Raw genomic sequence first — 24,392 nt, forward strand, 5'->3', positions numbered from 1 at the left:
TATAAAATTATTCCCTTGGCTCATTTCTTCGAAAAAATATATTTTATGTATTATATACAAAATAAATTTTAATTAAAAATAATATAAGATATAATAAAATAAATTAAAAATTTAAATATAAAATTTAAATATTCCAATATAAACCATTTTTAATTAAATCAAATTAAGTTTAAAATTTTACTCAAACTAATTTATATAAATTTATAATGCATTATATCCACCTTTACTTCATCTTCATTACCCACTTATGCTTTATCATAACCGCGTAAATGGTACAGGATACATACATGGTCTAAAATCAATAAAATTTATCATAACTATTTTATCTTTTAAAATTATGACATTTTGATAATTCTTAATAACATTGAAAAAATCTAAATATAGGAAGAATTAATTTCACTTATATTATAAATTTATAACAATATATTTTTTGTAATTTTTAATGCCTTGTAACATAATTTTTAATAAAAAATAACAATAATATAATCTCTTACTTACTCTTTCAAATGAACTCTATATATAGAAAATATAAAAATACTTGTTATCGTTATTACGAATAGCATGAAAATATTCCCACACTTTTCCGATGAAAATGGGTTTAATGCACCAATAACTCACCATATTCCGAGGACTACCCCAATCTGATACCGTGAAATGTTTATTTCATCAAATTTAATATTAATTTTAGTTATTATTATTTTTTATATAAAAAATTTATTTATTTCAATGTTGAAGTAGTAATATTAACATCAGTGCAAAAAATCATTATCTGAGCTGCCCCACTTTCACATTGCAATAAAAGTAGGATAATCTTCAACTCTCTGTCACTTTTCTTCTCTCTTCTCTCTTCTCTCTTCTCTCTCCCCCCACCTTTTTTTGCTTCTTCTTCTTCCATCCTTCTCTGCTCAAAGACTCAGCATAACCTTACTCCTCCTCCTTCTTCTTTTGTTGACTTGTGGCCACCACAGAGGGAGACCCGTTTCTGGATCTTCTGGTATGCTTCTATCCTTTTTTTTTTTTGCTTACCCTTTTCACTGTTCAGCTTCTTCTTGCTATCTGCTTGGTCCATCAGATTCATGGGCTTGTTTTATGGATTGGGTTGGTGCTGATTTCATTACACTTTTGATCTCTGACGGTGAAGTTTCTGTTTTTACTGTAGATGTTGAAAATTTTCTCTGTTTTTTTAGCTTGTTGATGTTGTGGGGGTAATTAGCTTGTTAATTGCCCTCATTTCATGACAAGGTTAATGGGAGAGTCTTTTCTAATTCCTCATTATTGTCTGTGCTTGTGTTGCTTTTGCTTCCATGTTTGATTTGTTGGTGAATTGGATCTGCGGAGTCAGATAATCCTGATCTATTAATTTTCATATATAAGTTGGAAATTCAATCCTTTTAATTAAATATTTTTCAATTTTCTTTTTTGTTGATTAGCTAATTTGAGATTTTTTATATTCAAGTTATTGGCCTATATTCATGTTTTATATTGATGCTTTTAGCCTTTTGAAACTTTGTGGCTGGTAGATAAATCTTTCATGATATATGCGCATATTTTATGATCTAGAGAATCTCTTCATTTAGAAAGCATTTTTTTTTTTTTTGTACCATGTTCATTGTTCTTTGTTTTATTGCTGTTGACAGGTGTAGAGGCCTTTCAAAATTAAGAATTTGTTAACATCAATTGGTGTATAGTGCTAGGGGGTTAAGTTTGAAGCCTTGCTTTCAACTTTTGTCATTGGAAGCTTATAGGTTGGATCCATATTTTCCTGGATATTTAGGCTATCTTTGTGTCTAATTTTCCCTGTGAAATGATGATGATGTTTGATGAGGTGGGGCTTTGTGGTGATTTGGATATGTTGTCTGCTCCTCTTGGAGAAGGGGATATAACCGCCCGGCAAACTGAGCCAGAGGCGATAGTTGAGGATGATTATAGTGATGAAGAAATTGATGAAGATGAGCTTGAGAGGAGGGTGTGGAGGTATAAAATGCGTCTCAAGCGATTGAAGGAACAAAGTAAATCTAAGGAAGGAATTGATGCAGTGAAGCAGAGACAGTCCCAAGAACAGGCAAGGAGGAAAAAGATGTCAAGGGCTCAAGATGGAATCTTGAAGTATATGCTGAAGATGATGGAGGTTTGCAAGGCCCAGGGATTCGTTTATGGGATCATTCCTGAGAAGGGAAAGCCTGTGACTGGGGCATCTGATAACCTTCGTGAATGGTGGAAGGATAAAGTCAGGTTTGATCGAAATGGTCCAGCTGCTATAGCCAAGTATCAAGCTGATAATGCAATCCCGGGGAAGAATGATGGATGTAATTCCATCGGTCCAACACCACACACCTTGCAAGAGCTGCAGGACACAACCTTGGGTTCTCTCTTATCAGCACTCATGCAGCACTGTGATCCTCCGCAAAGGCGGTTTCCATTGGAGAGGGGCGCTCCTCCACCGTGGTGGCCCACAGGGAATGAAGACTGGTGGCCCCAAATTGGTTTACCTAAAGATCAAAGTCCTCCACCTTACAAGAAACCTCATGACCTGAAGAAGGCATGGAAAGTTGGTGTTCTTACTGCAGTAATCAAGCACATGTCTCCTGACATTGCCAAAATTCGCAAGCTTGTGAGGCAGTCCAAATGCCTTCAAGATAAAATGACAGCCAAGGAAAGTGCAACCTGGTTGGCAATCATCAATCAAGAGGAGGGCTTTGCACGTGAGCTTTACCCTGACTATACCCCTCCATTAGCCTCTGTGGGAGGTAGTGGATCTTTGGTCATCAATGATTGCAATGAGTATGATGTTGAAGGTGGTGAGGATGAGCCAAACTTTGATGTGGAAGACCGGAAACCAGAGAATCTTCATGCATCCAATATTGGGATGGAAAGAATCAAGGGAAGCCTGCCAGTTCAGCAGCCTTCTTTCCCAATCAAGGGCGAGGCCGGAGCAAATTTGGATTTCATGCGGAAGAGAAAGATCTCTGGTGACTTCAACATGATGATGGATCAGAAGAATTATACTTGTGAACACCCTCAGTGCCCTTACAGTGATGTTCGCCTTGGTTTCCCTGACAGAATTTCTAGGGACAATCATCAATTGAATTGTCCATATAGAGGTACTTCAGATTATGGTGGACCAAATTTTCATGTTAATGAGGTAAAGCCAGTCATATTCCCACAATCCTTTGTTCAACCCAAATCCACTGCTCAGTCTATTAACTTGGTTCCACCTTCATTTGATCTAACCGGACTTGAAGTTCCAGAAGATGACCAGAAAATGATTGGTGACCTTATGACTGTCTATGATACAAATGTTCAAGGCAACACGAACGTAAGTTCCAGTAATCGTGCAGCTGCAGAAAATCCGAACCTTCCTCAGCCAGGCATTCAGCAGCAACAGGACAACTTCTTTCGCAGTCAAGGATTTACTATGGAAGGAAACTTCTTTCAAGAAGCCAATATGTCCAGTAATCATCACATTTTTGCTAGAGAGGAGGGTCAATTTGACCAATTCAAATCCCTAAATGCTCCCTTTGATACCAATCACAACAACAATAACTTCCAATTAATGTTTGGATCCCCTTGTGATTTGGCATCCTTCGATTTTAAGGATATGCAGGGAGTAGGGATGGATGGTCTTCAGAAACAACCAGATATTTCAATATGGTACCAGTGAAAACAAGTGGAATATGGAGACTCAATCAATCTACTATGTACTCTTTTTATTTTCCTTCATAAAGAAGGCACCCCTGATCATGTGAAGCTCCTGTAGCCAAAATGTTTTACTGCAATTTTCTTCACATGTAATTCTGTAGGCTTAGAACTAGATATTTTTATGTTTATGCTTGGCAGGTCTAGTATGTGTTATAATAAAAACTTACATATTCCCATTATGTAGCCCTGTGATTGTGTTTTGATCAGTGCAGCCTTCTTGTTACTTAAGATTATTCTATGCAGCTGTGATATAAATAAAGACTGCTCCTTTGATACACTGCATATTTAAGTGTTTATTTCATAAGTTTTTTTGTAAATAATAACTTATATAGTAAATTTCTTATAAGATAAAATTACTTACTTCAATAAACAATAACAAAAAGCTTATTGAAATAATTTTAAAAAACTGACAAAACTTATATAAATTGTTCATAAATTTTTTCATAATGGACCGCATGGTATGGTCAAGGTTCTACAAAGTTTAGCTTCATCCTATTATCTAGCATTTATAATGTTTGGCCTAGTTAGGGGGTTAAATTGTTGGCTATGTGAAGTGTTTGTCTTTAGTTACATCTTTATGTTATGCTTATCCTTTCCCATGTGAAATGGACCCCAGAACAGTTGTTTGGCTGATTCCAACTTGAATTCCTTTTGGATTGCGTGCTGAGTTTGTGTGTGGGGTCCCATTTTGGAAGGGCACATTATTCACATCTTTTGTTTGTGTCACTGGCCAATAAATCAACTAAGGGGTTTTCATTGTTCATAACCATTGAAAGTGGCTATTCATGGGACAGTGAAAGTGCTATCTCATTACTGGCCAAGGCGGCTGAACATAATACACACAGTGCTTTTCATTTGATTGACTTGTTTACCCTTTTCATTTGTTAAATTTTCATGCCATGTTTGGTTCTCAACACACTCTTTTCTTTGGTATTTGAGGCACTTGCTGGTTCAAAAATGGAAATTAGCATTCTGAATGGCACCAGAGTCATATAGTTCAGTGAATCAGCTTTATTTTCTGAAAATGTGCTGTGCATAATAATAGCACGTGTTGAAAAAAAATGGCAAAGGGTAAGAAAGAGACCCGGTCTTCACTCATTATCCTTGTTTGGAAGGAAAGGAAAATTCGATATCCATGGCCAAAAATGGAATAACCTCCCAAGCCCAGAAGAAAAAAGAGCTGTTATATGATGTCTAAATATATAATTTCATTTTTGAAAGGGATATTTTATTTATTTTTTACTTTTAAATTTTTTTATATCTACTGTTTAACTTTAAATGTATTAAGTTATTTATATTTTTGTTTATTTACATGAAAATATAATATGAACAGTAAATATATAATTCAATTCTTGAAAGGGATATTTTATTTATCTTTGAATTTTAAAACTTTTAGTTTCTACTGTATAATCTTTGAATGAGTTAACTTATTCATATTTTTGTTTATTTACATAAATATAAGTAAAATAGGAGCAAAGTATAAACAAGTTGACTTACTTACAATTTTGGTTCTTATATTTTAACATGCGTGCGATTTTGTTGTTCTTATTTTTATTTTGTCATTTTGATTTTTTAAATACTCAAAATAAGTCATTTACTCTAAAATTAATATTTTTATTATATTTTTTATTTTATATTTTTACTTAAACATTTATATGTGTTTTCTTTGTATAAAAAAATATTATATGAATAGTAAATATATAATTTCATTCTCGAAAGGAATATTTTATATATCTTTGACTTTTATAACTTTAGGTTTCTACTGTTTAAGCTTTGAATGTGTAACTTGTTCATATTTTTGTTTATTTACATAAATATAAGTAAATAAGAGCAGAGTATAAATAAATTGGTTTAATGATAATTCGGTTTTTATATTTTAACATATGTACGATTCTGGTCATTTTAGTTTAAATTGTTCACATTTATTTATATAAATAAATAAAGAAAAATTTTAAGATTTAACCTAAATTAATACTTTGAAAAATTAAACTATACAAAATTTTGAAGGATTAAAGTAGATAAACAAAATAACATTTTTAGGAATTAATTTATGAATTTTTTAAATCATGTTTATTTTTTTAATAGAAAATCATCTTGTTCAAATTAAATTTTTATCTATAACATGATATACAGATGAACTCTTCTAGTAAAAGAAAGAAAATCCAAATCATCTGGATAGAGCAATTCTTGTAATAATACACCATTTCATATGAAATAGCCTATTTTATTAGAAAAATAATATTCTCATTGTTAGTAATTTGTATTATTTGTTCATTGTTAATATTATTGGTTTTTTCATATATAAAAAAGATAACTTAGGTGATGCAAATTGTAATGATAATTGCATCTAGCGGGGTGTCACTTCAGATACAATATGGAACTTATAGTGACCAGATGATTTGTTTCATAGCACTTTATAAAAGGTTGGGTTGCAGTTATGCTGTTTGTTCATTGTGGGTGGGTTGGATCATGGATGGTTGCCTTTGTGTGTTTTTTTATTTATGCTCTGTCGTTTGTGTATTAAGTAATAATATTTATGATAATTATTCTTTTAAAGTTTTAAATTATTTAGTGTAACCCCATTTTTTCTCTCTTTTCATTATAATTATTGAACTTTACACAAATAATTTATACTTAAATTGAAGATTGGATGGATGAAAACTAACATTTGTATTATAAAAGCTAATTAAATTTTAAACATATTGCATGTTTGATTCAGCCTATTTTTAAAGAATCACTTATTTTTCTCAACTCTTTGAAAAAATGGTAAAAAAATTTATAAAAATAATTTGTTTCCCAAACAAGCACCTAATCTTAATTTCGATAAAGCTACTCATAAGATAATAATAGAAGTGAACTATGACCAAAATAACCTTACCTACAATGTTGGAATTCAAGCCCTAAAGTCCTCATTTTGAAAATAAATTTACTTGGGAGAGTCATTTTTGAGAGAAATTTATTTAACCATTTTACCCTTTATTTGATTATATTAAGTTATAATATACAAATGGTCAAAGACCAAAAATTTGATAGAGGTGCACCAAGGACAGTTTCTTGCACTCAACCTTGAAGGGCATTGAGGACCACCCTTTTGTTCCTACTGTTATTGTAAAGGACAATGTGTTTTATGGTCATGAGTCCTACACCAGTGCTTCAAGTAGTAGTTCTGACAAAAGAACATGCAGGTTCTTGTAAGCTGCTTCTAAGCATCTGTAAGTGCAAGCACCTGGACACTCTTACAACATATTATATCAAATCCACAAGAAACAAACACCATCAGTTAGTTCACAAACATGTATGAAGATATATGTTAAACAAATTGAAAGTACATATGAATAAAACTTTAGTTTAAACAATAAATAAATAAATAGTTAAGTATAGAGTGACACCTTTGAGTTTCTTCTTGGAGGGATTTCTTATTAATTCCAAATAGCTAGGAGATTATAAAAAGTGGCAATCATTCACTTTAGACTTGTTAGGTCTCAATAATTTTGAGAAATGGTTGACTTTGTTGTACATTTCTTTGTATTAATTAGCAGTAAAACTGAAATGCCCTCGTTGACTTCACATCATAAATTAAATGGTTTTATTCATCTCAATCTTAAAGATTGATTTTAAGTATATATATAAGTTTTTTTTATTAAAATAATAATATTTTTAAGTGTTATCTACTACCTTAAAGAGTTGAAGTTAACATTTTTAAATTAATTTGTTCTAATTTGTACATAAGGATTTGATGTAGTGCGGCACACCAAGAAAACTGAATCAGGATCCCTAGGTCTTTGCTTTTGTCTGTGTTACTTTGTCTTGAATATAAAGGAAGAGAGCAAAATAGTTGGCCATATGATTTTCTTCTTGGTGTGCCTGCATTAGCCCATAAAATCAGAAATATAAGTGAAGGTTAGATATCTTTATTTTTGGAAAACAAGTGGAAAGCGCCAGAGTTTCTTCCTATGAAGTTGACTTTACTTATATATATATATATATATATATATATATAAAACACTCTCACACTTACATAAATTTAAAAAAAATTATATTTAATATAAAATTTTTATTTAATTTATATTTAACGAATTATAAATTATTATTTCACTAACTATTAAATATAAACTAAATAAAAGACGCAGATTTAATGTATGAATTTTTAGATTTATATTAACTTAAGAAGATTTTTTCTCTATATATATATTAAATTTAAATTTAAATTAAATGTTGAACTTGATAATTTACATGATAAATAGTAAATTATCCCTTGTCGACATATTTCATTAAAATAAAATTTTAATTAAAAATAATTTTTACAATTCTCAGAATAATGCATATAAGTTTTATCCTTAACGTATGATAAAGATTTTGAAGTTTAATCTTTATTAAATAAAAACAAAGAAAATTAAATCTACAAAGCAAGCTTTCATTGATAATATTTTATCACATTGTTTCAACAAGGGCATACTTTAACAAATAAGACTACGAGACATTTTAAGAAGTGTATTTAAACTTATGTAATTTATTAAAATTTTATTATTAAATTTATAATATAAATGTTTATATAACAAAAAATTATCAAATAAATACTTAATTAAATTATTTATCCAAATATTTTCGCTGTTCATCTACCCCTTTAGTCCCTACACTCGATTCATCATAAGTTGAAGGGGCCATTCGTCATCTGCTGTTCTGCAAAATTGAGAACAACTTTCTCCATCAGCGTTTGGAAAATTATAATTTTCCTTTTAAATATTTTGAGTATAATGTCTAACACTAATTTTAATTTCCCTTCATCATCAAAACTATCTCCTTTCCAAAAAAGAAAAATAATTAGAAAGAATATTCAACAATGTATTAAAAGATGAGATATAGTGTTTCCAAAAGCGTGAAATGTCAAATTTCCGAAGTGACTACTCTGTGACAGTGATTGTTTCCAACATTAATTATAAAGATTGGCCTCTATATGGCTTCATAAGATATATATGACCCACCAAACCCTTTTGCCCAACATAAAAAGGTGGTTTCTTTTTTTGTGTAAATGAAAAGGTGGTTTAGTTTTACAGTATTTTTATAGTCAAAAGAAAGCCGTATAAGAAAGCTTTTTGGATATCAATAAAAAAATTTATACTAATAGAAATATTTATTATACTTATATACTTTTAATTTTTATTGATTTTAGTCAATGTAGAGTTTTTATTTGTCAAAAAAAGAAAAATAGTAAGATGTTATAGATGATAACAAAAGTGAAAAGAATCATATATGCCATACCAGAGTGCTATTTTATGCCTTTGCATGCCTGCATTCATGGGGTAATATAAAATCAAGATGCCAACGAATATAGTCTTATTACAATAATTCTGTGATATATATTATTTGTACTAACAAACACGTGGTATTTTACATCCTTAATACTTTTATATTCATGAAATATAATATTTTCGGTGACGACTATTTCTAAACTATCCTTTTATTGGCTGATATTTTTATTATGGCTTGTGCTAATTAATATTTTGAGAAAATTGGTAGAATAAATAAATAATTTTTTTAACAGAAATTATAATGTAAATGTATTGAAAATTTTGATGAGAATATATCCATAATATTTTTAGTAAAAATTATTATTAATTCTTTAATCATTAGTAAAAATTATTGTTAATTCTTTAAATTATTTAACAACTCTTTCCATTAATATTGTTTTTTTTTCTGAGACTGAGTCTTTTTTTTACTAGTATAGCCATATATATTTTTTATAAGAAATAATTTTATTAGAATAAAATTTAAATATAAAAATTTATTTATGAGAAATTAATTGTATATTACTTGAATTATCACCCATTAGTAGTCTTTTTGTTTTTTAATTTATCATCATAAAGGAGATGGTAAAATGAGTCTCTTTAACCATACTAGCTTGAACCTGATTGATAAAATCTAATGCTTTAAATTTAAATTTTAAGTCTAAATTAAATTTAAATTTTTTTAATTCGATTAAATCAAGCCTTGTAACACTTTCATTTTTACTCCTTTATTTTTGGATAAAATATGAGTTTTGGTGTAGGACTTCTCGTTCAAGCGAGATGAACAAGACAGACATTTCAGGACTGGGCATTCTGGAGCATTCTCGCTCAAGCAAGGTAAGTCTCACTCAAGCGATAAAGGATAGAGTTGTCTCAATTATCCTCTCGTTCAGGCGAGAAGCAGCTCACCCAAGCGAGATAGAGCTCACTTAGGCGAGGAGTCACAAGAAAACAGGGTGCTCTCTAGACCTATCCTTACTCAGGTGAGAATATCTATCGCTCAGGTGAGGATATCAGAAAAATCACTGTCTAGTTATCTCGCTCAAGCGAGGAAGAGCTCGCTCAAGCGAGAGCCCGCTCGCTCAAGCAAAATCGCGCTCGTTTGAAAGGTATTTAAGGACTTCTGCGTTGAGAAATTTCATTTCTCACAAAAACCACTTCTTATTCTCTGATCTCTCTGTTCTCTCCCTCTCCCATCCTAGAGAAAGTCTTCAATACCTCCAAATCTCAGTTGGATCTGAGCTCAAACGTCTGTCCTTCTCATATCTAAATGAGTTTCTAGAGTCTAACCTTCAAATCTAATTCCTATTTCTCTACTCTTTCCCTTTCTAATAGTAATATATTCTGTGATGTTAGAAAGAACTCTAGTTCTTGGAAGGTGTTACTAGTTGAGACATTTCAAGTAAGAGGAGTATTTTCGAGCTTTAGTTTTATTTTTATATTAATAATGATAAATGGCCTGTAAGTGTTTGCTATATCATTCATCTTCTATTTATGTCTTTACTTTGCAAAATTTCAAAATATAGGCATTTGGTCATGAGTTAAGGAACAAAAATAATACCTTGTGTAGTATACACATTGAGAAATATTTCAGAGCAAGGATAGAGAATGATAATTGGTCGTTGCATTTTCTTTCCTCTTTTCTCGGATCTTTTTCTTTTAAAATTTTTCTCTTCCTTGCAAAGAAAGAACCAAAACCAGATCTTTAAAAAAAATCCTCTTCCTCCTTTGGTCTCTTTCCCTTTTTAAAATATTCCTCTATAAAAATTTGCTCTCTTTCTCCTCTCCTGATCTCTTAAAAAAAATTATTTTCTTAAAATTTTTGCACTTTTAAATTTTTTGCCCCTCTTCCTCCAAAAAAACTCCTTTCTTAGATCCCTTACTTGTATATTTATATGAGTTGTTTAAGATTTTCTTCGCAAAATGCCAAAAGTTTTGAGTTTTCCTTTCTCGTGCTTAAGATCAATTTTTTATGTCAGAGTATGAGCTTGTATACTGCAGGCTTCTGTTTTTGGGAACCAAACTCTCTTTTTTTTTTCAAAAATTTTTCATTTTTCTATAAAGAAATTTATTATTTTATTTTTTTTAAAAAAATTAGAGGCAAAAATTAGTTTTCACACATGCTTCTCTATAGTATTCACTATATATGTAGAAAATGATCTCTAGGTGCAGAGAGGAGTCACGCGTAGCTTTCTTCCCTCTAATAGGCTTGCGCATGATCACTATATATACAAAAAGTGATTATGCAATTTTTCTCCTAGATATAGGCTTTGTAGTGTTCACTTCCCATAGAAATAGTGAACACTTTTATCATACTTTGCTAAATCAACCTCCAAGTTGTCACTTTATGCTCCAATAGTGATCACTCCCAGTATACAACCTTGGATTCTTCACTCTTTATGTACGTATTTGCTACTTTCTTCTACTTTCTCTTCTTCAATCCCAACCTCCTAACTCTCAGCTCAAAATATTCTACAAAATTATATTCTAATAAGAAATTTATACCAAAAAATGCATAAAATTTAAAAAAAACTAAACTATGTAAAGGAAAATGAACATTTTAGCATTTTTATGGGATTTTCACCTCAATCAACTTTTGTCACGACTACTTTCCAAAAAAATCAATAACATTATATTATATATATATATATATATATATATATATATATTGTACAAATTTATCCATTGAAATAAAATCGATCAGAATATCCAATTCAATATGAATTATAGAAGAATTCAAACTCACCTTAATGGTGAAGTAAAGGCTCATGTGCATTCTCATAAAATTTAGAACCATATTTATCTATTGATAATTTATAAGTATATTCAAAAACTGCTAAGTATGGAGCTAAAAGTACAAACTTACAATATCTTCAAATATTTACAACTCATATTCAACTTTGTACTTAAATAGCTTAGTCTCACAACTAAGGCCTAGATTACAAAATTTTCAAAGAAAAATACTAATCCAAAAAGAATGTCACTCCACTCCTATCAAATCAGTACTTTCATTTCAGATCCATAAATCCCTAACTACAAAGAGTTTAGAAAGTCATTACAAAGTGAGAAGAGAAAGAAAAAGAAGGAGATAAGCAAAGAATCATCTTCAATTCAATCTTCAATCTGATTCCTAAAGATGTGAAGCTTGGTGTTCATCCCCAATCTCTCTCAGACTCTCTCAAGATGAGAAAATGAATAAAAAACAAAAAATGGCAAAAGATCCTAAATTTCTGAACTGAGTTTGTATTTATAATTTTTTCTGCCTTTTAACGTGTTCACTGTGAGTGCATAGACTGAACACATAGAAGGCCTTTTTCAATATTCCTAGGTTGAAGTAATAACTATAAGTGAATAAAGTGATCACTTTGTGCTATGTTTCCAAATTTTGGCATGCGCGTGTTCACTATGAATGCATAAAGTGAACACGCGCAACCCCTTCCAGACCATAGCTTCTCTTTAGTGAACACTCTATATGAAGAAAGTGATAATGCCCAGCTCTTGATGGTGTGCATGTTCACTTTGAGCGCTCAAGGGAGTAATGTGCACCCATATTCTGCTAAATAGACTTGCGCGTGTTCACTCTGAGTATTCAGAGTCTTTATGCGCAACTCTCTTTTTGGATTTAAGCTCTGAAATGTTCATTTTCACTAGAATTAGTGAACACTTTCGCTTGTTCCTCTGGACAAAGGCTCTGAAGTGTTCACTTTGAGTAGAAATATTGAACACTTTCACCATATTATGCTGAATTTACTCCAGAGTTGTCACTTTATGCGCATAGAGTGATAACTTTCAGAATACATCTTTAGATTCTTCACTTTTTAAGTCCAATTTTTCACTTTCTTCTATTTTCTTCCTTTGAATATCAACCTCATGACTTCTAATTCATATTTTCCTACAAAATTTTCATTCTAATAAGCAATTTATACTAAAAATCTATAAAATCTAAAATAACTAAACTATTAAAAGAACATTGAATATTTAAGCATAATTATAAATTATTTCTAAGGTACATTCCTGATTGTCCTTAAAATACACTCTAAAGTTTAAATTTACAATACGCATATATATATATATATATATATATATATATATATATATATATTCTCTAAATACATCATTTAACTTACTTCTTACAAAATGATCTACTATCTGAATTTGCCCTTGAGGCGTCGTCATCTTTATTTCCTGCAACATTGTGTAAGGGTGAGCTTCTATTTTACCACTCAAACATATACAAACATTTTTCATTAATTATCATAACATATTCATAATCATAAAATAAGATATCATTTCACATCATAATATTATATTATTTCACCACCCTACATTTTCTCCAGATATTTATATCGTCTCCAGACTCTATACCTCTAGTGTATCTATGTAATTATTCATACTAGATTCATCCAATTTCATACTCAGTCATATTTTATCTCAAAATCCAGCCACAAAGATCATGCAAATAATCACTTCCAGACAAATTTCACATTACTCATCATGTCAATATATGACTCTAATAATTAGGATATTCATTCTAATATCATCATCATCCTTTACATCATATATTAACAGTACAATATAAATATTTCACTTAATTAATCACAATATTACACTCAACATATTCAGAAATCATTAGTAAAATCGTTCAGCTAAGATATCGTTATTTTAAAATCTTATAAATTTTTAATTAATAAAATAATTCTATAAATTTTTATATAGAACTACTTGACTTTGAGTTATCCATTGCACTTAGGGATACATAAGAGCGAGAATCGCACCCGTTGAGTCAAAACAGTTTTCAAAAATAATTTCTTTCCTTTTCTAAGATATAACTTAATATTTTAAAAATAAATTTTCTTAGTTTAAAATAAAATTAGCAACACTTATTTTTTAAAAGTTAAATAAATATTTTTTAAAATTATAATAAATTTGTATAATTAATTTAAAATAATCGTTATTTAAACGGACATTGTAAAGTGCTAACACCTTTCCTGTATATAAATGACTCCTAAATCCATTTTTAGTTTCAAAGATCAAATTTTTAAATTTTTCCAAAATTTTTTTTGATAAACTTTGATAGCAACTCTCTTAATTTTTAAAATGTTTCCATCGTCTCATTATAACTGCCCGGTTGCAACACTAAATTTGAATTAGTTGGTTTGGTCTATTCTAAGATTTGTATAAATATGTCAACATATGCTAAGTGACAATCCCTTTTACATTTTTGCTTTTTTCTCCTTTAATTTTTTGTCTACAAGAAATCTAGTGTGGTTTAACTCTTTTCATGGGCCTGCGGACCATGGCGGGAAGTATAAGGTAAATTTGGACATGATAGAACATGAATAAGACTTTAAATGCAAGAATATTCTCATTTATTTTACTATATAATATGGATCAAGTTTTAGGTATAAATATTATTGTAATTAAAAATTTTACTAATTAAATTATCAATATTTAAGAAATTATAAATTATTAATAAAAATAATTTTAAATTTTTACTAGCAATAATAAAATCTAGTAAATGAATAAAAAATAAATTTTAAAATAAATTTTAATAGTCATTTAAATTGTCATTAATATTTTTTATTATAAATTAAAATTTTTAACGATAATAAATTAAATTTTTACCAGTATTTTTTATAAAAATTATTAATAAAACCATCTATAAATTACAAAGAGAGTAAAAATTTATTTATAAATTCATCTATATTATCAAAATCTGTTTTTAACTTTTTAAATATCCTTATGTAAATTTGATTGTATTTTTCGAATTTCTAATAGTGTCTCACGTTATTACAACTAGTTTAAGTAATATATGCAATATACTTGTATTTTATTTTAGAATATGTATATATAATTTAATAGTTAATAAAAAAATACTTTAAAAATAATTATATATAATAATTTATTTTAAACAATTTTTTTAAATTTTTTTAAAAATATTTTGATTTGAATTTAGAACTATAAATAATATGCATTAAAATGATAAATATTTAACAAAATTAAATAATTTTATGATATAATATATTTTGAAATAATAAATTTATTGTATAGTGTCAAAAATTTATTAAATATCAATAATCAATATATTATAATAACTATATATTTAAGAAAAGGGACCTCAAGGACAACAATTAATCATTTTATTTTTTTTTATGTCTTTTATACATCTCTTTTACATCTTCAATCATCTTGGTGTTAGTCATTGGTTGATGACTATGTGAGCTTTTGGAGCACGTCAGATTAAGAGCTCTCCTCTAATTTGCGTTTACTTTTCACTTATTATAGATTTGTTTAGAGTTATTTTAGTTTTCTTTTATATTATGTTTAGCTAAATTCATAGTTAGGGTTATGATAAATTTTTTACATGACTCTATAAAATTTATATAATTTATGATAATTTGTTTTTGTTCTTGAATTGTGTTACCTTATTACGCTATATTTATATATTAGAATTAAGAACTCTTAAACATATCATAATTAATTATATTGTTAGTAATCGTACCACATATAGTTAATAAATCTATAAGGTAAAATGAAATAAAGGATTAGGGGAACCAAACTTAGTTCTTCTCTTTCAATCTTATTAAATTAACAATTAATAAGTAATTTATGTTTTCTTTTTCTTTTTCTTTACATGATCATTAAGAAAAATAGTCTAGAAAAAAAAACTATTAACATTATATGATAATTTGATGTTAATAAATTTAGTATGAATGATTGACATTTATAGGGAGATCAGAATTAAAATTAATCTAAAAATATATATAAAGAAATATAAAGATAAAACTATACGTTCTAAGTTTTTGTCAATTAATTTATTATTAAAGGCTACATTATTTTAATTTTTCACTAATTAATTTAATATTTAAATTCTTGTTATATTTAATTTTATATCTTTTAAGTTTAAACAAATAAGTTAAAAATTTATTAATAATTAAAAACAATTTGTGTAACATAATAATTCAAAAACATATTTCTAAAATTTTTTATTATTTTTTTGGTGATATAATACATTTTCGTATTTACAATATGGAGGTTGATTTGGAATAATTTAAATGTAAGTGTGTTAAGTTTAATGGGTTGCATTTGTAACCCGACGGTAAAAGCATCGGAATGCGTGCGTGCGTGCGTACGTACTTTCCATTATTCGAAATCTAAAGGGACAAGGTAAGTAATGCTTCCAACCCACACACTCCTTCAATCCTCTCCCCATTCATCGTAATATATATCCATCCATCTTTCATTACTTTCACAATAGCTATTTTCTTGAGCAAAAGTAACAGTAACAATGGGGTTTAAAGAACTCTTTGTTTTGTGCATGCTTTTGGGGTTGTTTGGGTTAACAGTGGGAGGAAGAGTGAGACACTACAACTTTGATGTTGAGTATATGATTAAGACACCTGATTGCTTGGAACACGTTGTGATGGGAATCAACGGTCAGTTTCCAGGCCCAACAATCAGCGCTCAAGTTGGTGACACCCTTCACATTGCTCTCACTAATAAGCTTACCACTGAGGGAACTGTTATTCACTGGCATGGAATCAGACAGGTTTATTATTATTATTATTATTATCTTTTTAAATTTATTAAACTTATAACTAATTATAAAATATATTTTAAATTATATATCTAATAATTTTATTTATTTAATAATAATAATAATAGTATAATTATACGTACTAAATACTGACCTGAAAAAGATACTTACTATGTTTCACGTAATTTTGAAAGATTATTCTGTTAAAGATTATAATTATTTTAATATCTTAAAAATAAGAGTATATTAATTTTTTTAATTAAATTACTAATTCAATTATCTGATAATAAAAAATTAATGAGTTAAAATTGTTTCATATTTAAGAAAGAATATCAAACTCTCTCAATTAGCAAAATATAGTAGATTTTACCCTTAAAAAAACTTCTTTTTGTTTGTTAAATGTTTGCAGTTTGGAACTCCATGGGCAGATGGTACAGCTTCCATCTCACAGTGTGCTATAAACCCGGCAGAAACTTTTCATTACAGATTCAAAGTAGACAGGGTAATTTTATCAGTTCTTTCCCCTTTTTTTCTCATGTACGTGATAATTATAGTCTAAATACATTTTTTATTCACAAAATATAATGGTTTTTAAATTAATCTTTAAAATATTATTCATGTTATCATTTTAAAAATTACAAAAAATTGCTCTTTTAACATCTGCTGGTGACAATTTTATTAAACATAAAAATTAAAAAATATATAGTTTCAATATAAATTAAACAATTATTATATTTCAGCAGTTCAAAAACACATTTAACATAATCTATCTTGGTATATATCCTATCTTAATCATTGATATATTCTACAAGCACGGGTGACACCTCTTGCTTTGGGTTTTCTTAAATAAAATATAATAAAGTAAATAAATATATTATAGGTGAAATTTAATTAATTTTAATATCGAGAATAAAAATTGAACTTAATCACAATATTAAATATAATTTTTTATTTTAAATTTCATTGATTTTCAGTTTAATCAAAATTCATATATTATATAGTTTACTTTTAGAAATAAATATGGTCAATTTAACTGTATTCTGTATATCTGTCCTTTTAGTTTAAGTAATTTAGATAATGTAGATTTGTGTTAACTTAAGTATTTTAATTTTTAAAATTTAGTAAATATATTCTTCTGTTAATTTTCTTTTATTGATCTAACACTCTTAAATTCTCATTGCCAACTAAAAAATTTTATAAATTAAGTTTTTAAAATTGTTTTCTAACTAAAACTCGTCAATCAAAATATTCAATATAATTTTATCTAAAGTTTAAAAACATCTTAAAAAATTATTTCCTCGAACCTAATTTTATATTTTACAAAATGTTTCAAATTTTATCAAAATTTCACTGATTGTTTTATCCTAACAGATTATAATTTTTATTTCTTGTTATAATTCTCTTATAAACCCCCTTAATATATATATTTATTTAAAAAATTAAAAATTCAGAAAACTAAAAACTTGACAGAAGACTTTGCTTCTCTTTTGGTTTTTAACTTTAAAAATTATATTTTAAAAGAATTTTAAAAAATATTTTTAAGAAAATGAAAATAAAACTTACGTTAACCAACAAAATTTATTATATTTTACTTTTAAAAAGAAAAAACTGTTTAAAAAAAATAAACAAACTCTAAATTTGCATAAATTTAAAAATAAAAGAAATTATTTATCTTAAAAAAACTTTCAAAACCAAGATTATTTAATCTAACGTAAAGAGATAAAAGTTCAACTAAAAACAAAATATTTTTATATAAATATTTTTAAAATAAATATATATTTCACCATAAAAATGATCAAAAGATAATTTAAACTGCATTCGCACACTAAGATCATTTAAATTGATTATTTTTATATAATTACATGTATAATTTATTATAGTGAAAAAATTAGAAGATGGGAATAAAATATTTTTTTAAAATGATAAAAAAAATCAATTTATAATACTTTAAAATAAAAAATTCCAAAAAATAATTTGAAAAAACTACACTTATTAAATACATCTTTAAACTATAAACATTTATATTATTGATGGAGAAGAAAAAAGAAAGGATATTCCACTGATAAAATGAGAGTCTAAAATAAATAGAATAGATGCATCATATATTTATATAATATTATTATAAATTAGAGTAAAAAATAAATTTTATATAAAATACAATAAAATAAATAAATATATTGTATATGCAATTCAATTTAGTTTTAATATCAAGAATTGAAAATTAAATCAAGCTGTAATATTAAATTTCTATTTTATTTTCAATTTCATTGATTTTCAGTTTAATCAAAATTTATTTTGATTCGATTTTAAACACTTCTATGTAACACTCATGCTTTTCATAGTTTACTTTTAGAAATAAATATGGTCAATTTAGCTGTATCTCTGTAGTTTTTGTTTCTCTAATTTAGATAACGTATATTTTTGTTCACTTAAGTATTATAATTTTTAAAATTTAGTAAATGTACTCTTTTGTCAATTTTCTTTTCTCTTACACTCTTAAATGCTCATTGTCTACTAAAGACTTTTATAAATTAAGTTTTCTAAATTGTTTTCTAACTAAAACTCATCAATCAAAATATCAAATTTTACCTAAGATTTAATAAATATATAAAAATTTTATATTTTATAAAATGTTTCAATTTTTATGAAATTTTCACTAATTTTTTTACTCTAACATATTATAATTATTTCATGTTATAGTTCTCTTATAAACTCCCTAGATATTTATTTAAAAAATTTAAATTTCAGGAAACTAAAAAGTTGACAAAAGACTAAATTTGCATAACTTTAACTTTAAAAATTAAAAAAAAAATATTTATCTTAAATTTCAATACTAAAATTGTAATTATTCTAAAGTAAAGGGACTAAAAGTTCAATAAACATCAATATATTTATATAAACATTTTAAATGTATAGAATTGGGAGATGAGAAAAAAAAAATTAAAATGATAAAACATCAATTTATAATAATGTAGAATAAAAATACAAAATATTAATTTGGAAAAACCACACTTAATAAATACATCTTTAAACTATAAACATATAAATAGTAGTTCAATAATTTTATTTTGAGAATAAATAATACATAATTAACTTGTGCTATATTATGATAATGATAAATAATTGTAAGATAATATAATAGAAAACAAAAATAAAATTAACAGAAAAAACTTGGGCTATATTATGGGAAAAAACTATTTTATATTAAATTCAAATATAAAATCACAATACTAACTATTATGGATTAGACAAAAGAATGAAAAAAAATGAAGGAATACGTCTAAGGAGTAATATAGAGAACAAAAAAATTCTTATAACATACAGGTGATTTTAGTTTTCATAATTTTAATTGGTTATATTTATTTGTTTATTTTTTAAAATATTTAAATTAAGTTTAATACTCTAAAATTAAAACTTTTATTATCTTTTATAAATTTTGTATTTTTATTTAAATATTATATATGAATTTTTATTTATTTATATAAATTAATAAAATATCATACTTTTATTATATTTTTATCAATCGTTAAGAAAAATTGTAGGCTGTTGAACATTTGAAAAACTAATAATTAGAATTAGGGGATCAAAATTATATTAAATTATAGAGATCAAAAGTACAATTAAACCTAAATAAGTAAAAAGATAAAAAAAAAAAATGAAAAGACTTAACTACATTATAAAACCAAAAACTAATCCAAGAGAACAAACTGTACATGAAAAAACTTATATAAACCGTAAACTATTGATACATTTAAATTAAAATATATTCAAATAATAATAATAATAATAATAATAATAATAATAATAATAATAATAATAATAATAATAATAATAATTGATAAATTTAAGTTATTCCAGCAGATACTAATTAAATGGTTTAAATTATTGTAATAGATATTAATTAATTTAAAATTTTTTGTATTAATTTGTAATAATGTTAAAATTGATTGATTGTGTTTCTTCCCTACATAAAATCAGTTGACCTAATACTAATGTCTAACAATATTAATTAATTGATTTAAATATTTATTTGAATAAGTGTTTTAATAATCAATTGCTGAAATTAATTAATATAATAATATAGAAAATGCAATTACTGATGAAAGAGTAAATAAAATATTATTTTAAGCACAAATTGGAACTATTATATAGTATTATTACATAGATTAATTTGCTGTTCAATTAGAGCATAAGTAACTTTTTGGAGTAAGTGATTATATAGTGATGAGGGCTTGGGTGATATGATGCAGGCAGGTACATATTTCTACCATGGACACTACGGTATGCAAAGGGCAGCAGGGCTGTACGGTTCACTGATAGTGGACTTACCAAAGGGAAAAAACGAACCATTCCATTATGATGGTGAGTTCAACCTTCTGTTGAGTGATTTGTGGCACAAAAGTTCTCATGAACAAGAACTTGATCTCTCTTCCAAACCATTTAAATGGATTGGAGAACCTCAGGTAATTCATTAAACACAATTTTCATCTCTTAAATTTTTCCTTAACATACCTTAGTCAATATATTTAATGATTTTCAGATGTATATAGATATAGTAAAAACAACATTTCATAATTAATTGCTAATTGAGACCAATCACTTCAAATATCAACACATGTTTAACTACTCAATTCAACTTGTAAATATTTATTTTGAATTATTTATTTATTTTTTAAAAAAAAAACAATAAAAAATTTATCTAATTAGATGAGGTCGACTATATAGATTACACAGTATTATTATATTTAGTTAAAAATTAAATTTTTAGAAATTTAGTTAATCAAATTTTTTTTTAATAATTCTGTCTAAAATTATTTTGGGTCTGTTAACTTTTTCTACTAAAAGTTATATTTATATTTTTATAAAATTATAATTTTACTCCCTTCTAAAAAATAATTTAATTTTTTTTAAAATTTAACACATTTTATTCTCCCTGATGTAATTCAATAATAAAAAAAATGTAATACAAAAATTTGCAGGTAATAGCATATTAGTTAATTACATTATTAATAAAAAAAGACAGAATTGTAAATTTTAAAAAGTAAATACTACAATTAAGGCTTCACTAAAATCTAAGAATAAAAACATATGTAAGCGATGAATATTTAATCGTTCACCTTGAAGACATATTTTGTTGCACTTTTTCAGGCACTTCTAATAAATGGAAGAGGACAGTTTAATTGTTCTCTTGCAACTAAATTTATGAACAACACAGTACCCCAGTGCCATTTTAAGGGTGGTGAAGAATGTGCACCTCAGATTCTTCATGTGGAGCCAAACAAGACTTACAGGATCAGAATTGCAAGTACCACTTCCTTAGCATCCCTCAACTTGGCAATTTCAGTAAGTTCTAATTCATTGTCTCTTTCTTTTGTTTATGACAATTACCTTTTCCCATTTCAAATATATTTATTTGAGAGTTTTTGTTAACCTTAGCTCTCTAAAGGTCAAAAATAAATAATCAATAATAATAAAATTTTATTAGAAATAAAAATATTTATTATATTTTTATAATTTTAATACAATAAATATGTATTTTTTTTATAAATTTTTTTATTTATGAATGTTTAAATTCAACCCTAAGAATTGAAATTAACAAAACTTTTTATTTAAAATACAAAATTTATCTTCTATTCTCTTTTTCTCTAAAATTCTCCTTCTCAAATAACTCTATTTTACTTTTTTCTCCTCTTGCAGAAGAGAAAGGAAAATAAATGTTCAAATTAAAATATAATAGAGATAGTTGGAAGTTTGCTAATTTGTTTATATATAAAATATTAATTTTAGACTTAATGTTGAGTAAATAAAATAATTTTTTATTAAAATTATTGATTACTGACATGTATGTAAATTTATAATAAATAATTTTTTATAAACTTTATTTTTGCTAATAGAAGCATTATTTTATTCGTGAGAGATTATTTTAAGTGTTGGTACAATAAGAGAGTGTCTAGATACAAGAGAAGGCTGGATAAGCATGTGAGACACAAGGACGTGGCCTTCGATGACCTCAATATTATTATTATTATATAGTGGGTGATAAAATAAGGTATATTTATATAACAAAATCATATAATATATCTGACATTTATATATTTTTTTTTGTTTTTCTTTTTATTTCTCTTATGTGTATGAATTATTGTATATATTTGTCCGAATACAAGTTTTTAAAAACAAAATTTACATAAAATTTATCTTATCATGATTATAACAAAATGAGTGAAAACAAAATAAATCCATGCAAACATGTGCTTAATTTCACCAACTCCATTCTCGATAATCTTGGTGATTGAGCTTATAATCACTTTATTATATAATTAATTTTATTATCATTTTACCGTATATTTATGAAGTAAGATTTTTTAACATAAGTATAAGTCTAAAACTTTTATATTTAATTTATATTTAACGAATTATAATTTATTATTTTATTGAGTGTTAAATATAACTAAAATAAAAAATTTAAATAATTTTTAAATTTATACTAACACAAGAATATTTTATGTATTCATTCTTTATTAATTAATCATACCCTGTAATTTCTTTGTTACGTAGAATCACAAACTGGTTGTAGTAGAAGCAGATGGAAACTACGTGCAACCATTCGCAGTCAATGGCATAGACATCCACTCTGGTGAGAGCTACTCAGTGCTCCTCACCACAAATCAAAACCCAAAGAAAAACTATTGGCTTTCAATTGGCGTTATAGGAAGAAAACCCAAAACCCCACAAGGCCTAACCATTCTAAACTACAAGACCATCTCTGCCTCAATTTTGCCAACTTCACCACCACCCATCACACCCTTATGGAATGATTTTAAGCGTAGCAAAGCATTCACCAATAAAATCATTGCCAAAATGGGAACCCCACAACCTCCAAAATTCTCTCACCGCAAGATTTTCCTCCTCAACACACAAAACCTAGTTGATGGGTTCACCAAATGGGCCATTAACAATGTGTCCTTATCATTGCCTCCAACACCTTACTTAGGATCCATGAAGTTTAAGCTAAACAATGCCTTTGACCAAAAGCCTCCTCCAAACAACTTCCCACAACAATATGACATCTTCAACCCTCCTATGAACCCCAATGCAACTATTGGTAATGGGGTGTACATGTTTAACCTCAATGAGGTTGTTGATGTGATATTACAAAATGCAAACCGCTTAAATGGAATTGATAGTGAGATTCACCCTTGGCATTTGCATGGTCATGATTTTTGGATTTTGGGATATGGAGATGGAAAATTCAAGCAAGGTGATGAGAAGAAATTCAATTTGACACATGCACCCTTAAGGAACACTGCAATCATATTTCCTTATGGTTGGACTGCCCTAAGGTTTAGGGCAGATAACCCTGGAGTTTGGGCCTTCCATTGCCAAATTGAGCCTCATTTGCATATGGGTATGGGTGTGATCTTTGCTGAGGGTGTTCACAAAGTGAAGAGAATACCACCAGAAGCTCTTACTTGTGGCCTTACAGCCAAAATGCTCTTTGACAAGGGACACTATTGAAGCCTAGCTGTTTATGTTAAGAGCAGCTTTTGGTCTTTCTTCTCATTGAGTGTCATTTGGTATTTGGTCTCCTATCATTGTCCTAGACTTTAGATAAGAAGAGGCTACAAATGTTTTATTAAAAACAAATATTTGAGTGATCACTAACTTTATTTTAAAAAATTGGAAAATATTTTTCAAAACTTATCCTTAAAAATGATATTTGATTTGAAAGATTAGTTATGCGTAGAAAAGATATAAACCAAATTTTATTGCACTCTGAATATGCACATTAAAAATATTTACCTTATATTCAATTGTGCAATTCTTAAAAATAAAAAGAAATATATTTTACTCAATTTTAAACAAAATAAAAT

General features: G+C 27.0%; 3 protein-coding genes across 5 annotated transcripts in view; all 3 read left to right on the forward strand.

The window, feature by feature from the left end:
• The first annotated feature begins 771 nt into the window (after positions 1–771).
• Positions 772–3,973, forward strand: LOC113858042 (protein ETHYLENE INSENSITIVE 3-like). 3 transcript variants are annotated; one of them, XM_027490455.1, is made up of 2 exons: positions 772–994; positions 1,638–3,885. In XM_027490455.1, exon 2 carries the CDS (start codon positions 1,805–1,807, stop codon positions 3,659–3,661), a length of 1,857 nt encoding a protein of 618 aa, XP_027346256.1. In that variant the 5' UTR covers positions 772–994; positions 1,638–1,804; the 3' UTR covers positions 3,662–3,885. The 3 variants fall into 3 exon arrangements, with proteins under 3 accessions (XP_027346256.1, XP_027346272.1, XP_027346264.1); XM_027490471.1 differs by having other exon boundaries at positions 834–994; positions 1,872–3,973; XM_027490463.1 differs by lacking the exon at positions 772–994 and adding an exon at positions 1,098–1,135 and having other exon boundaries at positions 1,638–3,973.
• LOC113858009 (protein ETHYLENE INSENSITIVE 3-like) overlaps positions 956–24,392 on the forward strand; it is a 31,590-nt gene continuing 8,153 nt past the window's right edge. Inside the window, exon 1 of the mRNA XM_027490404.1 lies at positions 956–994. The gene's annotated coding sequence lies outside the window, so the exon portion shown is untranslated. The remainder of the gene's footprint in view (positions 995–24,392) is intronic.
• Positions 16,273–24,036, forward strand: LOC113858057 (L-ascorbate oxidase-like). Its single transcript, XM_027490484.1, has 5 exons — positions 16,273–16,533; positions 16,931–17,023; positions 20,772–20,984; positions 21,670–21,864; positions 23,077–24,036. The coding sequence occupies exons 1-5, from the start codon at positions 16,273–16,275 to the stop codon at positions 24,034–24,036; spliced, it is 1,722 nt and encodes a 573-aa protein (XP_027346285.1).

Source organism: Abrus precatorius, unplaced genomic scaffold (genome assembly GCF_003935025.1).
Source record: "Abrus precatorius isolate BTA unplaced genomic scaffold, Abrus_2018 Scaffold1, whole genome shotgun sequence".
NCBI lineage: Eukaryota > Viridiplantae > Streptophyta > Magnoliopsida > Fabales > Fabaceae > Abrus > Abrus precatorius.